This window comes from Perognathus longimembris, chromosome 5 (genome assembly GCF_023159225.1).
Source record: "Perognathus longimembris pacificus isolate PPM17 chromosome 5, ASM2315922v1, whole genome shotgun sequence".
NCBI lineage: Eukaryota > Metazoa > Chordata > Mammalia > Rodentia > Heteromyidae > Perognathus > Perognathus longimembris.
In genome coordinates this window covers 80,975,991-80,991,814 of record NC_063165.1, presented here as the reverse complement: position 1 = coordinate 80,991,814, position 15,824 = coordinate 80,975,991, and the positions used below count along the sequence as shown (strand labels likewise).

The following is a 15,824-nucleotide window of genomic DNA, read 5'->3' as shown; positions in this document are numbered from 1 at the left end:
CCCAGGCAGGAAACTCTGTGAGACTCTTATCTCCAATGAACTACCAGAAAACCAGAAGTGGCACTATGGCTCAAGTAGTGGAGTGTTAGCCTTGAGCTGAAGAACTCAGGGACAGCACCCAGACCCAGAGCTCAAGCCCCAGGACCAACAAACAATAAACAATTAAAAAATAGCCTTAGAATGTTTCCATTTCTGCTTCCCTGTTTCTTGACTTCCTCATCAACACCTTTTACTCTCAACCTGCGACTTCCAGTCCACTCTTTAAAACCCAGCCCCAGTCTAACTTGTCATTGGCCATTGTAGTCCCAGGTAGTAGTAGCTGATGTGACGAGGTAGTAGTAGCTGTCTTGCTCAGAGTGGGAACCCGGGAACAGCTTCTAGAATGGAGAAGGAAAGGTACCAGCAGTGACTCCACTGGGAATGAATGGGGATGGGACTGGGGAAAGAGGAGGGCTCAATAAAGGATACTCCTACTTACCACTTGGGGGTATTATGAGGTGCAAACCAGTCTGCTATTTCATCTCCACCTGAAATGAGGCTGGGTTCGAGTTTGTCTTTCTCCATGCCTTAGCTCTGACCAAGGCCCAAGGAGAGAAGTAAAAAGCACAGCAACATTTTTTTTTCTAATATGTGGTCATCTACTACACATTTTTAGGATTCCGTTAATAGATTCAAATAAATAAAAATTGAGTCTACATTAGCTTCTTCCCAAATAGATGATGTACCAGTATGATTGCTAGCCATGTTAATTTCCTGGTTTCAGAGAGACTGAGATGTTATTTCTGTTTCCAGTCGCCAGCTGGCCATGGATGTGGAGAATAATATTGAAAAATATCCCCTCAACCTCCAGCCCTTGGAATCAAAGGTGAAAATGTAAGTTATTATAAAGTTAGTGTTAAATAATTGCTTTGGGGTGGGGTGGGGGATCTGGACTGTAGGAGTTCCTTAAGACATTAAAAAAAATTTAATCTCACACTTAAGAGCAATACAGTTCCTCCCCCGGGTCCAAGCAGCACTAAGCTGCCTGGAGCCACAGCGCCACCTGTGGGTCAGGGCAGGGACCACCTCACTGCCGCCTCTCAAACGTCAAAGAAAATATCCCGCGGTAGGGAAAAGACAATTAACAATGGTTTATGACTGTGATTTCTCCCCGTTTCATTCTGCTTAGAGAGACAACAAATTGCCAGTGATGGCATGTCTCTGGGTCTCTGTCTCTCTAGTTCTCTGTCTGTGTGTTCTCTGTCTCTGTCTCTGTTTCTCTGTATGTGTCTCTGTCTCTATGTCTGTAACACTCTTAAGAAGTTCCCTTACAGGGGCTGGGGATATGGCCTAGTGGCAAGAGAGCTTGCCTTGTATACATGAGGCCCTGGGTTCGATTCCCCAGCACCACATATACAGAAAACGGCCAGAAGTGGCGCTGTGGCTCAAGTGGCAGAGTGCTAGCCTTGAGCAAAAGGAAGCCAGGGACAGTGCTCAGGCCCTGAGTCCAAGGCCCAGGACTGGCCAAAAAAAAAAAAAAAAAAAGAAGTTCCCTTACAGGAATCTGGGTGCTGCACCTGTGAGCACGTGTGAATCAGGCTGTGGAATCCTTTGTGTAAGTGTGTGTCAGCTTCACAGAGCAGGTCACTGGATCCTGAGGGATTTTCTCATTAAGATAAGGTCTGGTTCAATGTGGAAAAAAAAAAAAATACCAGAAAGGAAAGTTGCTATGTGAAAAGTTAGAATGCAATTTGAATGCTGCTGGAATTCAGTTAGGAGAATGCGGTGGCCTTTCAATAGCTTTCATCACCTCCAATGCGTGGAAGCCGAGGGGCAGGAATGGAGGAGAGAGGCAGAAGAAAAGGTCTCGGAGCCCAAGTCCAGCATACTCGGATAACTGGCATTGCATTATTTCATGTCTGCTGGTTTGATGGAGGAGTCTCAGCTCAGTGAGGTGCAAACAAATGGCTTCTTATCTCCTCTAATAACTCCAACCCCCATTTCCACTCACTGGAGGGGGATGAGGGAGGCAGAACTTAATCTTGCCCAATAATGCAATCTGAGTCCCACCAGAGAATTCACTCCAGTTCAGTGACTTTTGTCTAATCTGGTTATTAAATTTGTTACTCCCATGGCAGAATGCATGCCACCCCTCCACACAGGAGGCAACTGCTGCAGCTGCGTAGCAAGCCGATGCCCTTCCCTTTGCTCTTTCCAGTCTTTCTCTCCTCTCCTGGTGTGCCCTCTCCTGTACCCTGTGCCTGAGAACCAAGGTGACCCAGGCTTCCCGACAATGGGGAACTCCTATTCATCTCAGGAGCCGGGGCTGGTGCGAGTCAGTATGAAGAAGGACAGCACAGCAGGGCAAGGCTGGGGTGGGCTGGGTGGGGGCCAGGCTGTCCCGTCTCAGCAGGGGAGCCTGGATGACGGCCAGGCTGTCCAGTTCCATGGAGCTGTTGCCTTTCTCTGCGTGGCCACTCTTGGTACTGGGGTAAGAGCTCAGCTGAACTTCCCTGTGCAGGCCACCACTTGAAAGCTGTGGGCAATCTCTTTCCTTAGGCTTTAGAAGTGGATTTTTTCCTTTTTGACGGAATAACTTGCTGGTGGTTTGAATGCAAACCATCCTTTAAGTCTGCTCATTAAATGCTACCATTTCCCCTCTTGATTTTTTTATTAATATTTTTAATTTTGTGACGAGACAACATTTCGATTCTGTAAAGAGAAAAAAAATACTCTAGGGAAGGAAGACAATTGCTTAAACTTTGCTGCTATCTCTTAATAAAGCCTCGTTACACTGCATTTGTTTGGCCACAATGCTAATCTACTTTAGTACATAGTTTAATTGTTGGAACCTGTGAGAGAAGAATGGGTGAGAGTACAGAGTGTGGAATTTGAGTGATCCAGGTTCGAATCCCTGCTCTGCCTAGGGAGCACTGGTGGCTTCCAGGCCTTGTTATCCTCTGGAGAATGAGAACGCCCCTTCTGTCTTGTAGGATTGTCCCGAGCTCTCCACAAGGAAGTCCAGGGAAGACTTCCAGCCAGTGAACCTCTCCTAACATTTTAATAACATCTTAAATAACATTTAGTAATAACATTTGGGTTCCAACAGAGGTCCTCAGAAATCCAGAACATCCTATCAGTGTATATACCATGCATGTGTTAAGTCAGAATATCTGAAGCATTTGGTTCTCTGTCTGTCTCTGTCTCACACTAGGGGGTGAGCTCTGGTCTTCATGCTTGCTAGGCAGGGTCGCTCCACTCAAGTCTCACCACAGGAGCCCCAGCTCCAGATCTTTTTGCTTTGGTTTCTTTTCCAGGTATGGTCTCATGCTTTTGCCCAGGTTAGCCTCAGACAGCGATTGTGCTACCTCCTCCTCTCAAGTAGCTGAGATTTTTGCTTGCCACCAGCATACCGGTCTGGCCTTTTCTCCAGTGTTACAATCATTTATGTAGGATCTATGTGTCCCGTGTGGGGCTGACTTGCTTGCTATTTCTTTCACATCTTGCAAGCATTACAAAGCCATTGTGGCTCTCTTGTTGTGAATGAGAACCACGTGGGCCAGTTGGTTAGCATTTTGCTTAACGCCACAGCAAATGAGAAGTAAAACCCGCAGGGACATTTGCCATTGTGGACGCCCTTTCTCACAAGTGCATCTTTGTCTTTAAGCTCGTGGAGGAACTCCGTGTTGAGAGAACACACCTGCAATCGCATGCGTAGCACATCCCCAGCAATAGAGACCAGAGAGCCTCATGGGGTCTCGTCTTCACCACATCACCTCCAGGGGGCGCTGCGGGCAGCGAGTCCTCACTTAGGTGAAGGCCTGGGGCTGGCCGTGTTGGACACACTTCAGTTTGAATGTTTAGTAGCATCTCAGTACGGCTCTTCTTGCTTAGAGGCAGTGACCACCCACGTGCCTCATTTCTGAGGTGTCTTCTTCCGAAGTAAAAGTGTTATTAATACACAAGCCACCCAAGCTGCCCCCATTCTCGTCCTTGGGATTGGTGAAGAAACCTGTAGAAAATTTCCAAAGACCCCTCAGTGGTAGCAATACTGAGCAACTGGCTCCTAGGCTTTGACTTTAATGTCTATATTTGAACGGGTAGTCAGTGACACACCTAGTCTTCCTGGGGCTGAGCTAGACATGCAAACTAATTGGTAGGACTTAGCTTATTATTATTTTTTCAATACTGGAGTTTCAACTCAGGCTAGCTTCCTTATAGCTGGCATCACTTCATTTTACTTAATTTTTTAAATGATGAAGCCATGATATTATGAATCTATATAACCTAGAAAAGATTATTCTCTGACCAGAATTTTCAAATTTTTGTCTATAACCAGAAATGTGGATTTTGTGTGTAAGTCGCTAGTTCTTGTTTGGTTTTGTTGCTTTGGCAGTGGTGGGTATCAAACCCAGGGCTTTGTGTTTGCTAAACGAGCACTCCCAGCCCCACATTAATGGTTCTTTGATGTTATGAAGCTATTTAAAGACTTTTTCCAAATACAAGATAAGCAAATCCAGCAACATGGGTGCATCGAGCTCTCTGTCCAGGAAGGGAGCTGTGGTCCTTACACATGCATCTCGGTGTCAATGATTTTCGAGTTCTTCGTTACTACAGCAGCTGGTTTCATCTGTCTAGTATTAACTTCTTCTCCTTTTGCCTGGTTCTAGCAGCCACTTTCCCTTCCAATGCTCAGTCTGTGAGCTTTGCACCAGGCAGACCCTTCTCTCCACGTCCCTGGAGGTGGCTCTTGTCCCTGGGCTGAGTCGCTGAAACAGTGTCCAGCTTGGGGAAACTAAGGCATAGTTTGAATGTGCAATATCTAGCCAGGCCTGTATATTACAGGCTTTGCTCCCAAGATGAGACCTGTTATTTTTAACCATAATGCTAACTCAATGCCTATCTTGCCCTGCCGTGTTTAAGACTTTAACTGTGAAAGACAATGGGTAGGTAGAAGATGTTTCATCTTAAGTTAAAGAAAAAAATAAACTATTACATAGAAGTAAATTTATTTCCATATATCTGGACAATGGCTGTAAATTAAGTCTTCCAAAATAAAATAACGTTCAGGGTGTCTGTGGCACAGGCCATTGGCTACTTGGGAGGCTGAGATTGGGAGGCTCATGGTTCAAGGCCAGACCAGGCCAAAATAGGAAGTTTGTGAAAGCCCCATCGCCCGCCAATAGCTGGGGGTGTGGCCTGGGCTCATCGAGGCCACTACGTAGCATGCTGCAGCTGGAGGGGCCGTGGTTCTGGGCTAGCCCGGGCAATCAAAGAAAAGAAAGTTGACGCGTCCCCATCTCGACAGATGCATGCCTGTCACTAAGCTATGGTGACAGGGGTAAAGAGGAGGCTTGAGGGCCAGGTCAGCCTGTACAAAGAAAAAACAACAGGACCTGAACTCAAAAACAACCAGAGCTAAAAGCTGGAGCTGTGGCTCAAGTGGTCGCGTGCCCAGCTAGCAAGCACAGAGCCCTGGATTCCAACTCCAGTACTTCCCTCCCTCTCCACCAGAAAATGTTAAAACACAGGCAAAACTTGAATTATGGAATCAGATGGGTATAGAAATATTTTTAACACATCTTTGGTGAGGTGTTAAAGATACTGTGTTCTCTCCTCATTTAGAAGGTTGTTTTCTTCATCTCTGCCTGAAGGAAAATCGATACACCAATCTCCAGATTCCATAAAACTAAGAAGGGAAAGGGGATTGGCTTAGGCAAGTTCCGCTTTACATGTCTCCCACTGCCCACTACACTGTTTTTGGTTCTTTAAAAGTGTGACACCGCCCCTGGTGTTCAGTGAGGTCACAGTGTAAAACTACTGAAAAGGCCACTGAGTTTTCTTTATGTTCCGTGTCGTCACAGGAACTTCATAAGAGGAGAAGAGTAGAATGGCTCTCAGTCTTACACAAGCCTGTGTTGATGTCTTCTCATTTCATTTACAGTGGTGTACTTTTGGAGCTCTGGAAGAATGGTGTGTGTGTGTGTGTGTGTGTGTGTGTGTGTGTGTGTGTGTGTTTGTGTCAGCCTTGAGGGGCAGAACTTGTTAGCTGGACTCCAGGAGACCCCAAACCTCTGACCATGCGCTTGACTAACAGCTTTCCAATGTTTGCTTTCCTCTAATGAAATAGTCCTGGAAGAAATAATGGCAGCATCAGCCCAGTAGGGCACCTTTCAGGACTTGCAAGATCTTTAAGCCAATGAGAAAACGTAGAAGTCAGAACAAGCATTGCATAATTGAACAGTGGTACAATGCAATGCAATGCAGAGCCAGAGCCTCCTGCAGTGGGGTTTGAGATCTATTTACTCCGGAGGGAAGGGCCTTAACGTTCTTCTCAATTCAGCACAAACTGCACAACTCCTGACACAGTCTAGCAGGAGAGCCAAGCCTGCCAGCGCTTCAAGGAACCAGCCTCTCGGCTGCAAAATGCAGTGTCTGGTCTCTGATGGCAGCTTCTAGGCTTTTCCCTGAGCCTTGTAATTCCTAGCACTTTCCTTCTTTTGATGCTTCCTTCTCCCTCCCTCCTTCCCTTCCTCCCTCCTTTCCTCCCATCCCCTCCTCACCTCCCCTCCCTCCCTTCCCCCAAACACTTCCTGCTCCTATCAAGTGTAAAAATCCATACCCACAGTGATCTCATGCCTGTTCCCAGAGCAAGGTCACCCAGAGGTCACTGCATGGTGGATGCCTGACCCTCACCTGGACGTCTGAACCAGTGCCAGCCCCGCAGGTGTGGGCTGAAGTCCCTGTCCAGAGCCCAGAGTTGACCTTGTCACCTTGATGATCCTGGATGGGACAAATGAATACGTAGCCTTCCGCTGGCTCATGATTCTCATTTAAGAGAGACGGGAAGGTTTGCTCGTGGGTGCGGACCAAGTGGAGTTCTCCTGACTGCGTCGGCCAGGGGAGGCATGTGAAGATCAGCAGAGTAAACCAGAGTCCAGTGGTAGAATGGAGGGAGACGCCAGCCTCCTGCCGTCCTAGCCCGCACTCCACGCGTGCTCACACTTCCTGTCTTGTCTTCAGGGCCAGTTCGTCCCGAGCTGTGCCAAGCCTGGGGCCTGGGCACGGGTGACAGGTGTGCTGGTTTCTTGCAGCATTCAGCGGGCGTGGCGGGAGCACCTACAGAGACAAGATGTTGTGGAGAAGAGGAGCCCGTCGCCGCCCTCCGTCTCCTCGGACAAGCTCAGCAGCTCAGTCAGCATGAACACCTTCTCCGACAGCAGCACGCCCGTGAGTGCTGGGCTCCCTCCCCCCTCCCCCCTCCCCCTCCCCCCGGGTCTGGCTCGGGTGCGGGGTTGCTTCTTGAGGTTATTGCCTCCACACCGAGATGATTCGTGAGCACAAAGGGACTCCATTAAGTCTAGAGAGATCGATTGCCTTTGAAGCCAGCCTGGGTTCCTCCTTTGTCGGTTGCCCGGCCTATGGGACTCAGGTAGGGTTTTGGTTCTGTTCATTACAGCAGTCTGCTTGCGTGGGCCTCAGACAGGCCTCGCGTGGGCCTCGTGCAGGCTGTGGGGGGGCCTTGTGTAGACAGACCCTGTGGGCCTTGCGTGGGCCTTACCCAGGCTTTGTGGGCCTCCTGTGGGCCTCCTGTGGGCCTCGTGTGGCTTGTGGGGGGAGAGGCTGATCTTGTCATACTTGTTGGAATTAGGGAGAGACCTTTCACAAGGACAGAAAGGGGTCAGCACTCAGGGTCAGATAAGCAGTCCACAAGGCTGGGGTGGGGGGCGGCCCAGTGTGCAGGGGCTGAGGAGAACAAGGCCCCACCCAAGGGCCACCTCCTCGGCTGCTGGACGCGCATCGTGGGGTGCTCACGGCACGGTCCCTGCCTACGGTGCTGTTCCTTCAGGAGAAGCTGGGAATGAAGATTGTGAAGCGTTGGCTACTAAGATCTGAAAGGTAAACGGATCTCACCGGCACAACGCAGCCCCGGTGACCCTCGGCTCAACCGCTTACAGAGCCCTGGGGTGACATGGGGAAGGAAGAAAGGAACCTGGTGAAAATGCGTACGTTAGTAAACACCAAAGCTGGGGAGAATTCAGCCATCGGGCACTTCTGAAGTCGAATTTGGTGGCGTGTGCTATGGTGCTGATGTTTAAACAGTCCCTGAAATGCTGAACGGCTTTGGGACGTTCAGAATAGTATGTTCTCCTTGGGATCAAGCAGCAGAAGTTACATTGTAAAGTGTGCTCTGATGGTTACACTGTATATTCTTTAATTTTTTTAATGTAGGGATGTCATTTTTGAGGAGGGGGAATAGCATGTGTTTATACCTGTAGAAGTTTGTTTGGTGGTTTTGTTGTTGTTTTGTTTTAACTGATTGGAGGAATGGACAATTTCTTGGTGGCATGGCTGCTGCGTAGACCTCCTGGCACTAGAGGGCGCATGTGAGCCATGCTGGAAAAATGCCTGGGCTTTTGGCATTTGCTTGTAGTCCATGATTTGTGAGTAAAAAATAATAAACTGCAAATCGGGTGCTTAGGAAGCGTGCTGTAAATGCCAACAGAACGTGCGGATTAAATGACCTGGAAGATTCTATTTGAAGGATGGAAATTCAGCCTCAGAAATCTTTTTGCCAGCCAGTTAAAAGTTTGGCTTTACTGCCTTTGAACAGGCCCCCGATCGGACCGGGTGCTTTCAGCCGTGCTTTGGACTCGATGTTTGGGCTTTAGGGGAGACCTAGGAGAATTGCATCATCTCTGCTGCCCGCGTGGACTCCAGCACTCGAGTGCTTTGGCTGTGAGCACACATTTTCCCCGTTGGCTCATGCCATCGGAGAGGGGAGGGAGAGGTGCTGGGATTCGAACTGGGGACTTTGAACTTGCTAGGAAGCTACTCTATTTGGTTTTGGTTTCGTTGAGCTAAGACCTCCCATTTGTGTGCTTGCTGACCTCCATTCTCCTACCTCCACCTCCTGGGAGGCTGGGACTCCACTGTGCCCAAACCCAAGACACAATGTTCATCAACTCTGCACCTGTTGTTGCAAGTTGCTACAGACAGCTCAGCTCCTTCAATTCCCTTTGGGTCCCCGTTCCTGGGGCTCCACTCAGGAAGATTCGTCCTCACATCCACGTGGGGACAAAGGTGCTTGAAGGACGGGGGGGGGGGGCGGTGATTCTCTCCCACCTCAACATCCAGCCAGGCCCATTGGGCTCACTCATCTCCCAGGAAACCCCAGTGGGGAAGGTTCGGTTCCCCTGTCTTCCAGTAGGTGGACTTTAAGTTTCTGGGCATGGAGGACGCCAGCCCCGGCCCACAGGGGCTGAGCTTGTCTGGAAGGGATGGGAAGCCAGCTGTGTAAAGCTTTCCGCTCTGCTGGACACCACACACCTACCCGGTGTTACCTGCTCATCTCCCACAGGGAGGCTTGCATCCAACTCCAAGGCCGCGATCACGGCAGGGGGCCTGACTCACGTGTAGTCTCGCATGCGGAACCTGGGTTTCCTTGCTTTGAGCACTTGTCAGTCTTCTAGAATCGAATCAGGCCAACCACCTGGGGAGCTCTGCAGCCTTGCCAGAGGCCCTCAAATGACCGCCCGTCCTCCTGTCCACCTGCCCTCCTGTCTGTCCAGGCCTAGCCACTTGGGAGGCCTTGCTTCCACAGGGTCCCTGCGCTGAGTGGCGCGTTGTGTTGGTTGTCCGGGCCTGGCTTAGTGGTTAAGTTCCTGGCAGAGGGCAGAGTGAAACACGTAACCACGGTTCCGTGCTGGTGATCTGAGCTCTCAGGTTCATCCTCGCATGAACCAGAGCAGAGCCACACCAGGACTCGCTGGGGATTTCATCTCCTTCCATCCGCTCCGTGGTGGGATGAAGGAGGCAGGCACTGCCATTCCCCCATTACAGGGATGAAATGGCCATGTGCAGAGATGAGTCCCGTTCCGCAGGCTGCCCCCGCGGCCTAGCTTCGCGCCGCCCTCTGCCTGGAACTCTAGCCCTTGCGAGCAAGACACATGGAGGCACCGAGCGGCTGAAGGGCAGCAAGCAGCCAGTGCATTTCTGAGACGGTTTCACCACTTTCTATCTAGAAATAGCGAATTAAACAATATGAGCGATCTGAATATTCTAATTCATCCCGCGATGACTGAACGTTGGAATTTTGAATGAAGAAGGGAGACTTGCAAGTCTCTACCTTACCAGCTAACCTGTTTGCCTTAAAGTATTAGTAGTTGGACGCTGGTGGCCCACGCCTGTCATCCTAGCTACTAAGAAGGCTGAGATCTGAGGACCGTGGTTCAAAGCCGGCAGGGGCAGGAAAGTCTGTGAGACTCTTATCTCCAGTAAATTATTCAGGAAAAAAAAAAAAAAGCTGGAAGAGGCACTGTAGCTCAAGTAGTAGAGCACAAAGACGCTCAAGGACAGCACCTAGGCCCTGAGTTCAAGCCCCAGGGCTGGCAAAAACTAAAAGAAAAAAATATGTATATATATATATATATGTGTGTGTGTATCTATATAGTGATAAAACAAAGGACAGTAGAGGAGAATATGAATTGCTTGTAAATAAATTTCAGGTGATGAAAATCCTTTACATTTAGTTCACAAATCTGAGAGATTTATAATTTTTTAAATGAGATATAACAGAAACTGTGAACTCTGAGACCAATCTTCTTTGCAGAAGTCACTCACATAGCCTGGCCAATGAGTCCAGGAAACACTTGGAAATCATTGAAGGATTTTCTAGTTCTCATTTAGCCTCAGTGATTTTCCTCTGTGGCCATACCACTTACTCCCCTTGTCCCTTTTTTTTATGGCTCATGGACTAAGATTTCGGCTTGGTGAGAGGACATGACAATATAGCATCCCCACTGGCTGGGTATGGTAGATCATGCCTGGAATCTCAGCTATTTGGGAAGTAAAGATTGGGAGGATTCTAGCAGAAAGCTAGCTTGAGCAGAATGGTAGTAAGACTCCATCTCAACCAGGAAGTCATGGGCTGTGATGAATACCTATGATCCCAGCTATGCAGAAGACACAGGTAGAATGACAGAGAATAAAATTTACCTAAAAAGTCAGTGTGGGGGCGGGGGAGGAGTAAGGGATGTAGCTCAAGTGGATAGCTCACTTGCCGCGCAAGCATGAGATCCCGAGGATCACGAAACAAACACAACAGTGCTGCCAAATTTCTGTGGGAGTGAGGTCTTTCTCCATACACAACTGGACACCACTGTCCTCCCAACCCCCACCCCAGGTGGCCTGGCAGTGGCAGGAAGGTCGAATGGAATCATGTTATGAAATGTACCTGACTTGTGCCTCAGAGCCTGGGACACTGGAGCTTCCCGACAAATGAGAGCAGTGTCTGCTTTGGATAATCCTCAGTTCCATTTGCTCAAGCTGCCTTAGGAAGCAGGGAGAGCGAGGGTGGAACGTTCACTCCATTGGGACTGAGGCCCGGTGCCTGGTCGTGATTCCCTGATGTGCCCACAGTCCGCTGTGTCTCCGAACAAATAGGTGTATTGATACCCCGAAGTTGGAGGGCGTACCCCAAAATGAATGCTTTAGGCTTTCGTCTTCCTATCGCTCTCACGAGAGCCTGATTTTCCACTTCTGAAGACACAACTGCTTTGGTTCTAATCTAAGCATGGTAGTACCTAAGGGTACTCCCAGCCATGGCCGAAGTGGAGGTGGGGAGATCAGGAGGTCAAAGCCATCCTAGGCCAAGTTAGCGAGACCTTATCTCTGGAAGTGGTTTGGTCTGTGGGATGGCTTAGGTGGTGGAGCGCTTGCCTCGCTTCTGCAAGGCCGTGGGTTCAATCCTCAGAACCATGAACACATAAAAGTAAAAGTTACACCTTTGCTGCAAGACAAATAGGTCTCTCCTGGGAGTGGAGAGGGGAGGCCAGGTCATTCTTCTTCCTTGCAGAGCTGAGAAGTGTGGGGACCCCCCACTCTACCGGGATAACTGGCTCCAGCCCCTCACCAAGGCCTGGCCTCCTTCCCATCCCCCACGCAGGATTACAGTTCTGAGAGCATTCCAGGGCAGGGATCTGGGCCAGCCTACGGCCTGGGGAGAAAACTGCAGCCACTCTGGTTGAAGGAGTGGTTTTGGTGGGGGGGGGGCTCTGGCTTTCAGCACAGTGGCTGGATGTTGGTTGATGGATGGAGTACGATCTGCTGAACTTGTCCAAATCCACCCACTGGAAGTCAGGCCTGCCCTGCAGCCAGACATGACACTTGGCACCAGCATCCAGAATGTTCCATCTCCATCGGTCTGTAAGGTCCTTCTGAGATGCCGACCTCCCAAATTGACAGCACATCTGGAGGAATCTGCTGAGCAGAGCGATGGCCTCTTGTTACACAGTCACGGCCTCTTTGGTGGGAAGCTGGGCCCTGAAAGAGGAGTCCTCAGGACCCTTTCCAATGCAAGCTGGAAAGCTGTAAAATTATAGAGCCTCGTGCAACTTAATAATTCAATAACCCAGATTTTCCAGGTCAGGAACAAATTACGGCCTTATGCCCAGCTGTTATAAATTTATATCCCTTAAGTTCTAATGTTTCAGCACCCAACTTTGTGCTCTGTTTGCCTCTCAGACCCCAAAGTAGCACAAATTTTGTCACCTTATTTGTCTCAAAATTGAGATTAAAGTCTATATATATATATATATATATATATATATATATTATATATAATACTTCTGGGTATCTACCTAGGTGTCGATAAATTTCTCTCTTTCTCAACAACCCCAAGTCTTAGCAAATAAGTATTTTCTTTGTTGAAGCTTCAGAAGTTATATGAGTAATATATAAATGTATATGACAGGGTTGAAAGCAGCCATTTTTGTATCAAAACACCTCTTTGTCTGATTTTTGCACACTTGTGTATAAAATGTCATATAACTCTTGTTTTCCTGGGCTCCTGGCCTGCGTGACCCGCTTTGGGAAGCAGCATCCGGCAGTCAGCGGTTGTTAGAGCCGGGGTTCCCAGGAGCTGAGCACTGCCTTGTGCAGTGCATGCTGCGTGCAATGATGTACCAAAGTGGAATGTGGATTTGGGAAGCTGGAGTGGGGTCCATACCAGCTTCTGTGTTCTCTAGAAGGCTCGGAAGCCGGAGGCTCTTTTGCCCTTTCCTCTTATAAACAAGTCATGTTTGATGAGGAAAGACAGAGATTTCCATCCTGGAGTAGCCCACATCATTGAGTCACTCATTCTACAAATACCTGATGTTCTCTGTGTGCCAGGCTCTGCCAAACACACGGAAGTCAACGACCAGCCAAAGCAGATGACACTAAAAGCACAGAATTTTGCTATTTATATGGGCAGTGCTGGAGTTTGAACTCAGGGCTTCATTTTGTGAGGTAGGTTCCCTTAACACCAGAGCCATGCCACTGGCCCGGTATTACAGGCTCTTCCTATAACCAAAGCAGAGTCTAAGAGCTACGCCCTGACTCCTCTCATTGTACAGAAGCAGCAAGAATTGTTATTAACAAAATCAAGCTGCTAGCATGGCTATCGGCTGTAGCAGAATGTCTTAGAATACAGCTTCTGGCATATTCGTTTTATAGAATTTTAACAGATGGTAATTGGCAGGGAGGTGAAATAAATCACCTTGTTCGTTCCAAGGCTTCTTAGCTTCTTATTAAGTGAGTGCAAAGTTTACACCTGCAAGAATACTGTTTTTGCATTTCCAAGCTCCTTTGATTCATCCTTCATGCCTTATTGAACGGTTATCTATGGAATACACTTTGGGAGCCAAAATTCTCTTGTAATCGTTATGAAAGAAAAAAGTTCCCAGAGCTGGAATTTCTTTAGTGTCTGAATAACAAAATTAATAGGAGTTGAATTATGCATTGTATAAAACTTCCAGTTAAAGTTTTACACATGATGCCTCTTTTTTATAGGGCTGTATTATAGAGCTTTATTATGCAAGTAAAAGTTTTAATAAGTAAGCTCACCTCTGAAACTTCTTACATTAACTGTATGGTAGGGCATGTATGTGTGTGTGTGTGTATATTTATATATATATATACATATATATATATATATATATATATATTCCAAGTTCATTCAATGAAACAACACTAGTAAAAGGTGGAGATTTTCTCTTTTTTTTTTTCCTTCTTCTTAAGAGAAATAGGTCAAAGGAGATTAAAATCTCAGCTCTACTTCCTGTCAAGGTTGGATCGGTGGGTATAATTCTAACTATGGCAACATTAAGCCTTTTGGCTTATGGATCAGGGAAAGTTACAGGCCCAGCCTTACATGCAGGGCCAGGCCAAGTGAATCCTGTGCAGGAAGATGGACCCTGGACCACAGAGGCCTCCTTGGCCTAATCCTGCCATCTGAGCAACTCCATGGAGCCGAGAGGAGGGGGGAGGGAAGGGGGGAGGAGAGGCTGCAGGGCAGGGGTCTTCTGGAAGTGCCTCCAGTGCAAACTGGAGGTGGTGGGAGGAGGGTGTCTTCACAGGACTGTAGTTTGGCTTTTTATCCTGAAAAGGATCATAATTGATTTTACTTTAGTTTTTATATTATAAACATAATGTATTAATAATTTCAGCATTTTCTAAATAAGAATTACTTTGGGAACTTTTTTTTAAAAAAAAGGATATAGAAACCTATAAAGTGTAGATTCTCAGATATTTCCAAAATATCTGAGATAAGGAGCCTGGAATTTTGTATGTAGAAATTCTTAAGATAATTGGACTCAGCTACTCAGGAGACTGAGATCTGAAGATTGTGGTTTGAAGCCAGCCAGGGTAGAAAAGTCTGTGAGACTCCTATCTCCAACTAACCACCAAAAAGCTAGAAGTGAAGCTATGGCTTAAGTGGTAGTGCACTAGCCTTGAGTGAAAAAGCCAAAGCCCTGAGTTCAAGCCCCAATACTGGCACAAAAAAAGTCCCAGATCATCTTCATTATTGTTGATGTCTAACAGAAAGGACCAACTGCTAGAAATTGGAAAAGTAATGGTTTTATTGGTGTTGGTACTTCTGGAAATTTACATGACCTAAACATGTAAGAGTTTGGTTTTCTCTTGGTGGTGTGTTTTGGCATTATGTAGATGTGGTTTGGGGAGGAGCTGAGGGGAAATATTTCCTGATACCAAAACAGTCTCCACTTTGTTTCATGGATTTCCCTCTGTCCAGTGACACCAGTTGTACAGACATTCTGTTTTTCGTTGTATTTATGGTTTGCTTTTGATCAGGGTATGATAGAGTAATATGTTCTTTAAGCAACGTTACTGGTAGTCGGCTACTTGGGTTTTAGCTGTGGAAGAAATGTATCCAATGAGCACTAATTAGATAGGTTTCAAATTATTCTTCACTGTAGCTATGACAATTACTTAGTTGCTATGAGAAGCAGTAAGCAATCTAAGTATTAGCTGATCAGAGTGTCAATTATGATTGAAAATTGTTAATTATGGCGCATAAGTGTGGGAAAGATGAAAGATGACACACAGAATAGAAGCAGGTGTTTCTCAACACGTTCTTTGCAGTAGTCCCTAACCACAGTATCTGTTGTCAACCAGGTATGCAGATTAATTATAATACAACTAAAATATTACTCGTCATTTTATTCAGAGCTTTAAAAGCATCTGAACATAATGAGGTTTCCTGTCAGCTTTTGAAAACATCTTCAGATCCTTTCAGAGAAAGCAAGGCATTAGTGAGACTGTTTTATGTGTCTAAACTGGTTTTATTCCACTTCACAAAATGTTGTTAGAATCCCGGAGCACAGTAGCCGTCATTTTTATTTTGCAATCATTGTGGATTGACATTTTCCACATGCTAAAATCTGGGAAAGGTGTTTTAAACGTAGACGTTGGCGTTTCTGAGCTCCCACAGCCCATCTGGAAGGGAAATTCCTTTGCATTCTATGGCTGTGCCATCGTTATAATTATTTTCCCCCTAAAGC

General features: G+C 47.2%; 1 protein-coding gene across 1 annotated transcript in view; it reads left to right on the top strand.

Moving 5' to 3' along the window:
* The window catches only part of Iqcj (IQ motif containing J), a 116,437-nt gene extending 109,120 nt beyond the window's left edge, over nucleotides 1–7,317 (top strand). The window contains exons 3-4 of the mRNA XM_048345858.1: nucleotides 793–873; nucleotides 7,074–7,317. Coding sequence (XP_048201815.1) covers nucleotides 793–873; nucleotides 7,074–7,317 — 325 coding nt within the window. The remainder of the gene's footprint in view (nucleotides 1–792; nucleotides 874–7,073) is intronic.
* Nucleotides 7,318–15,824: the final 8,507 nt, after the last annotated feature.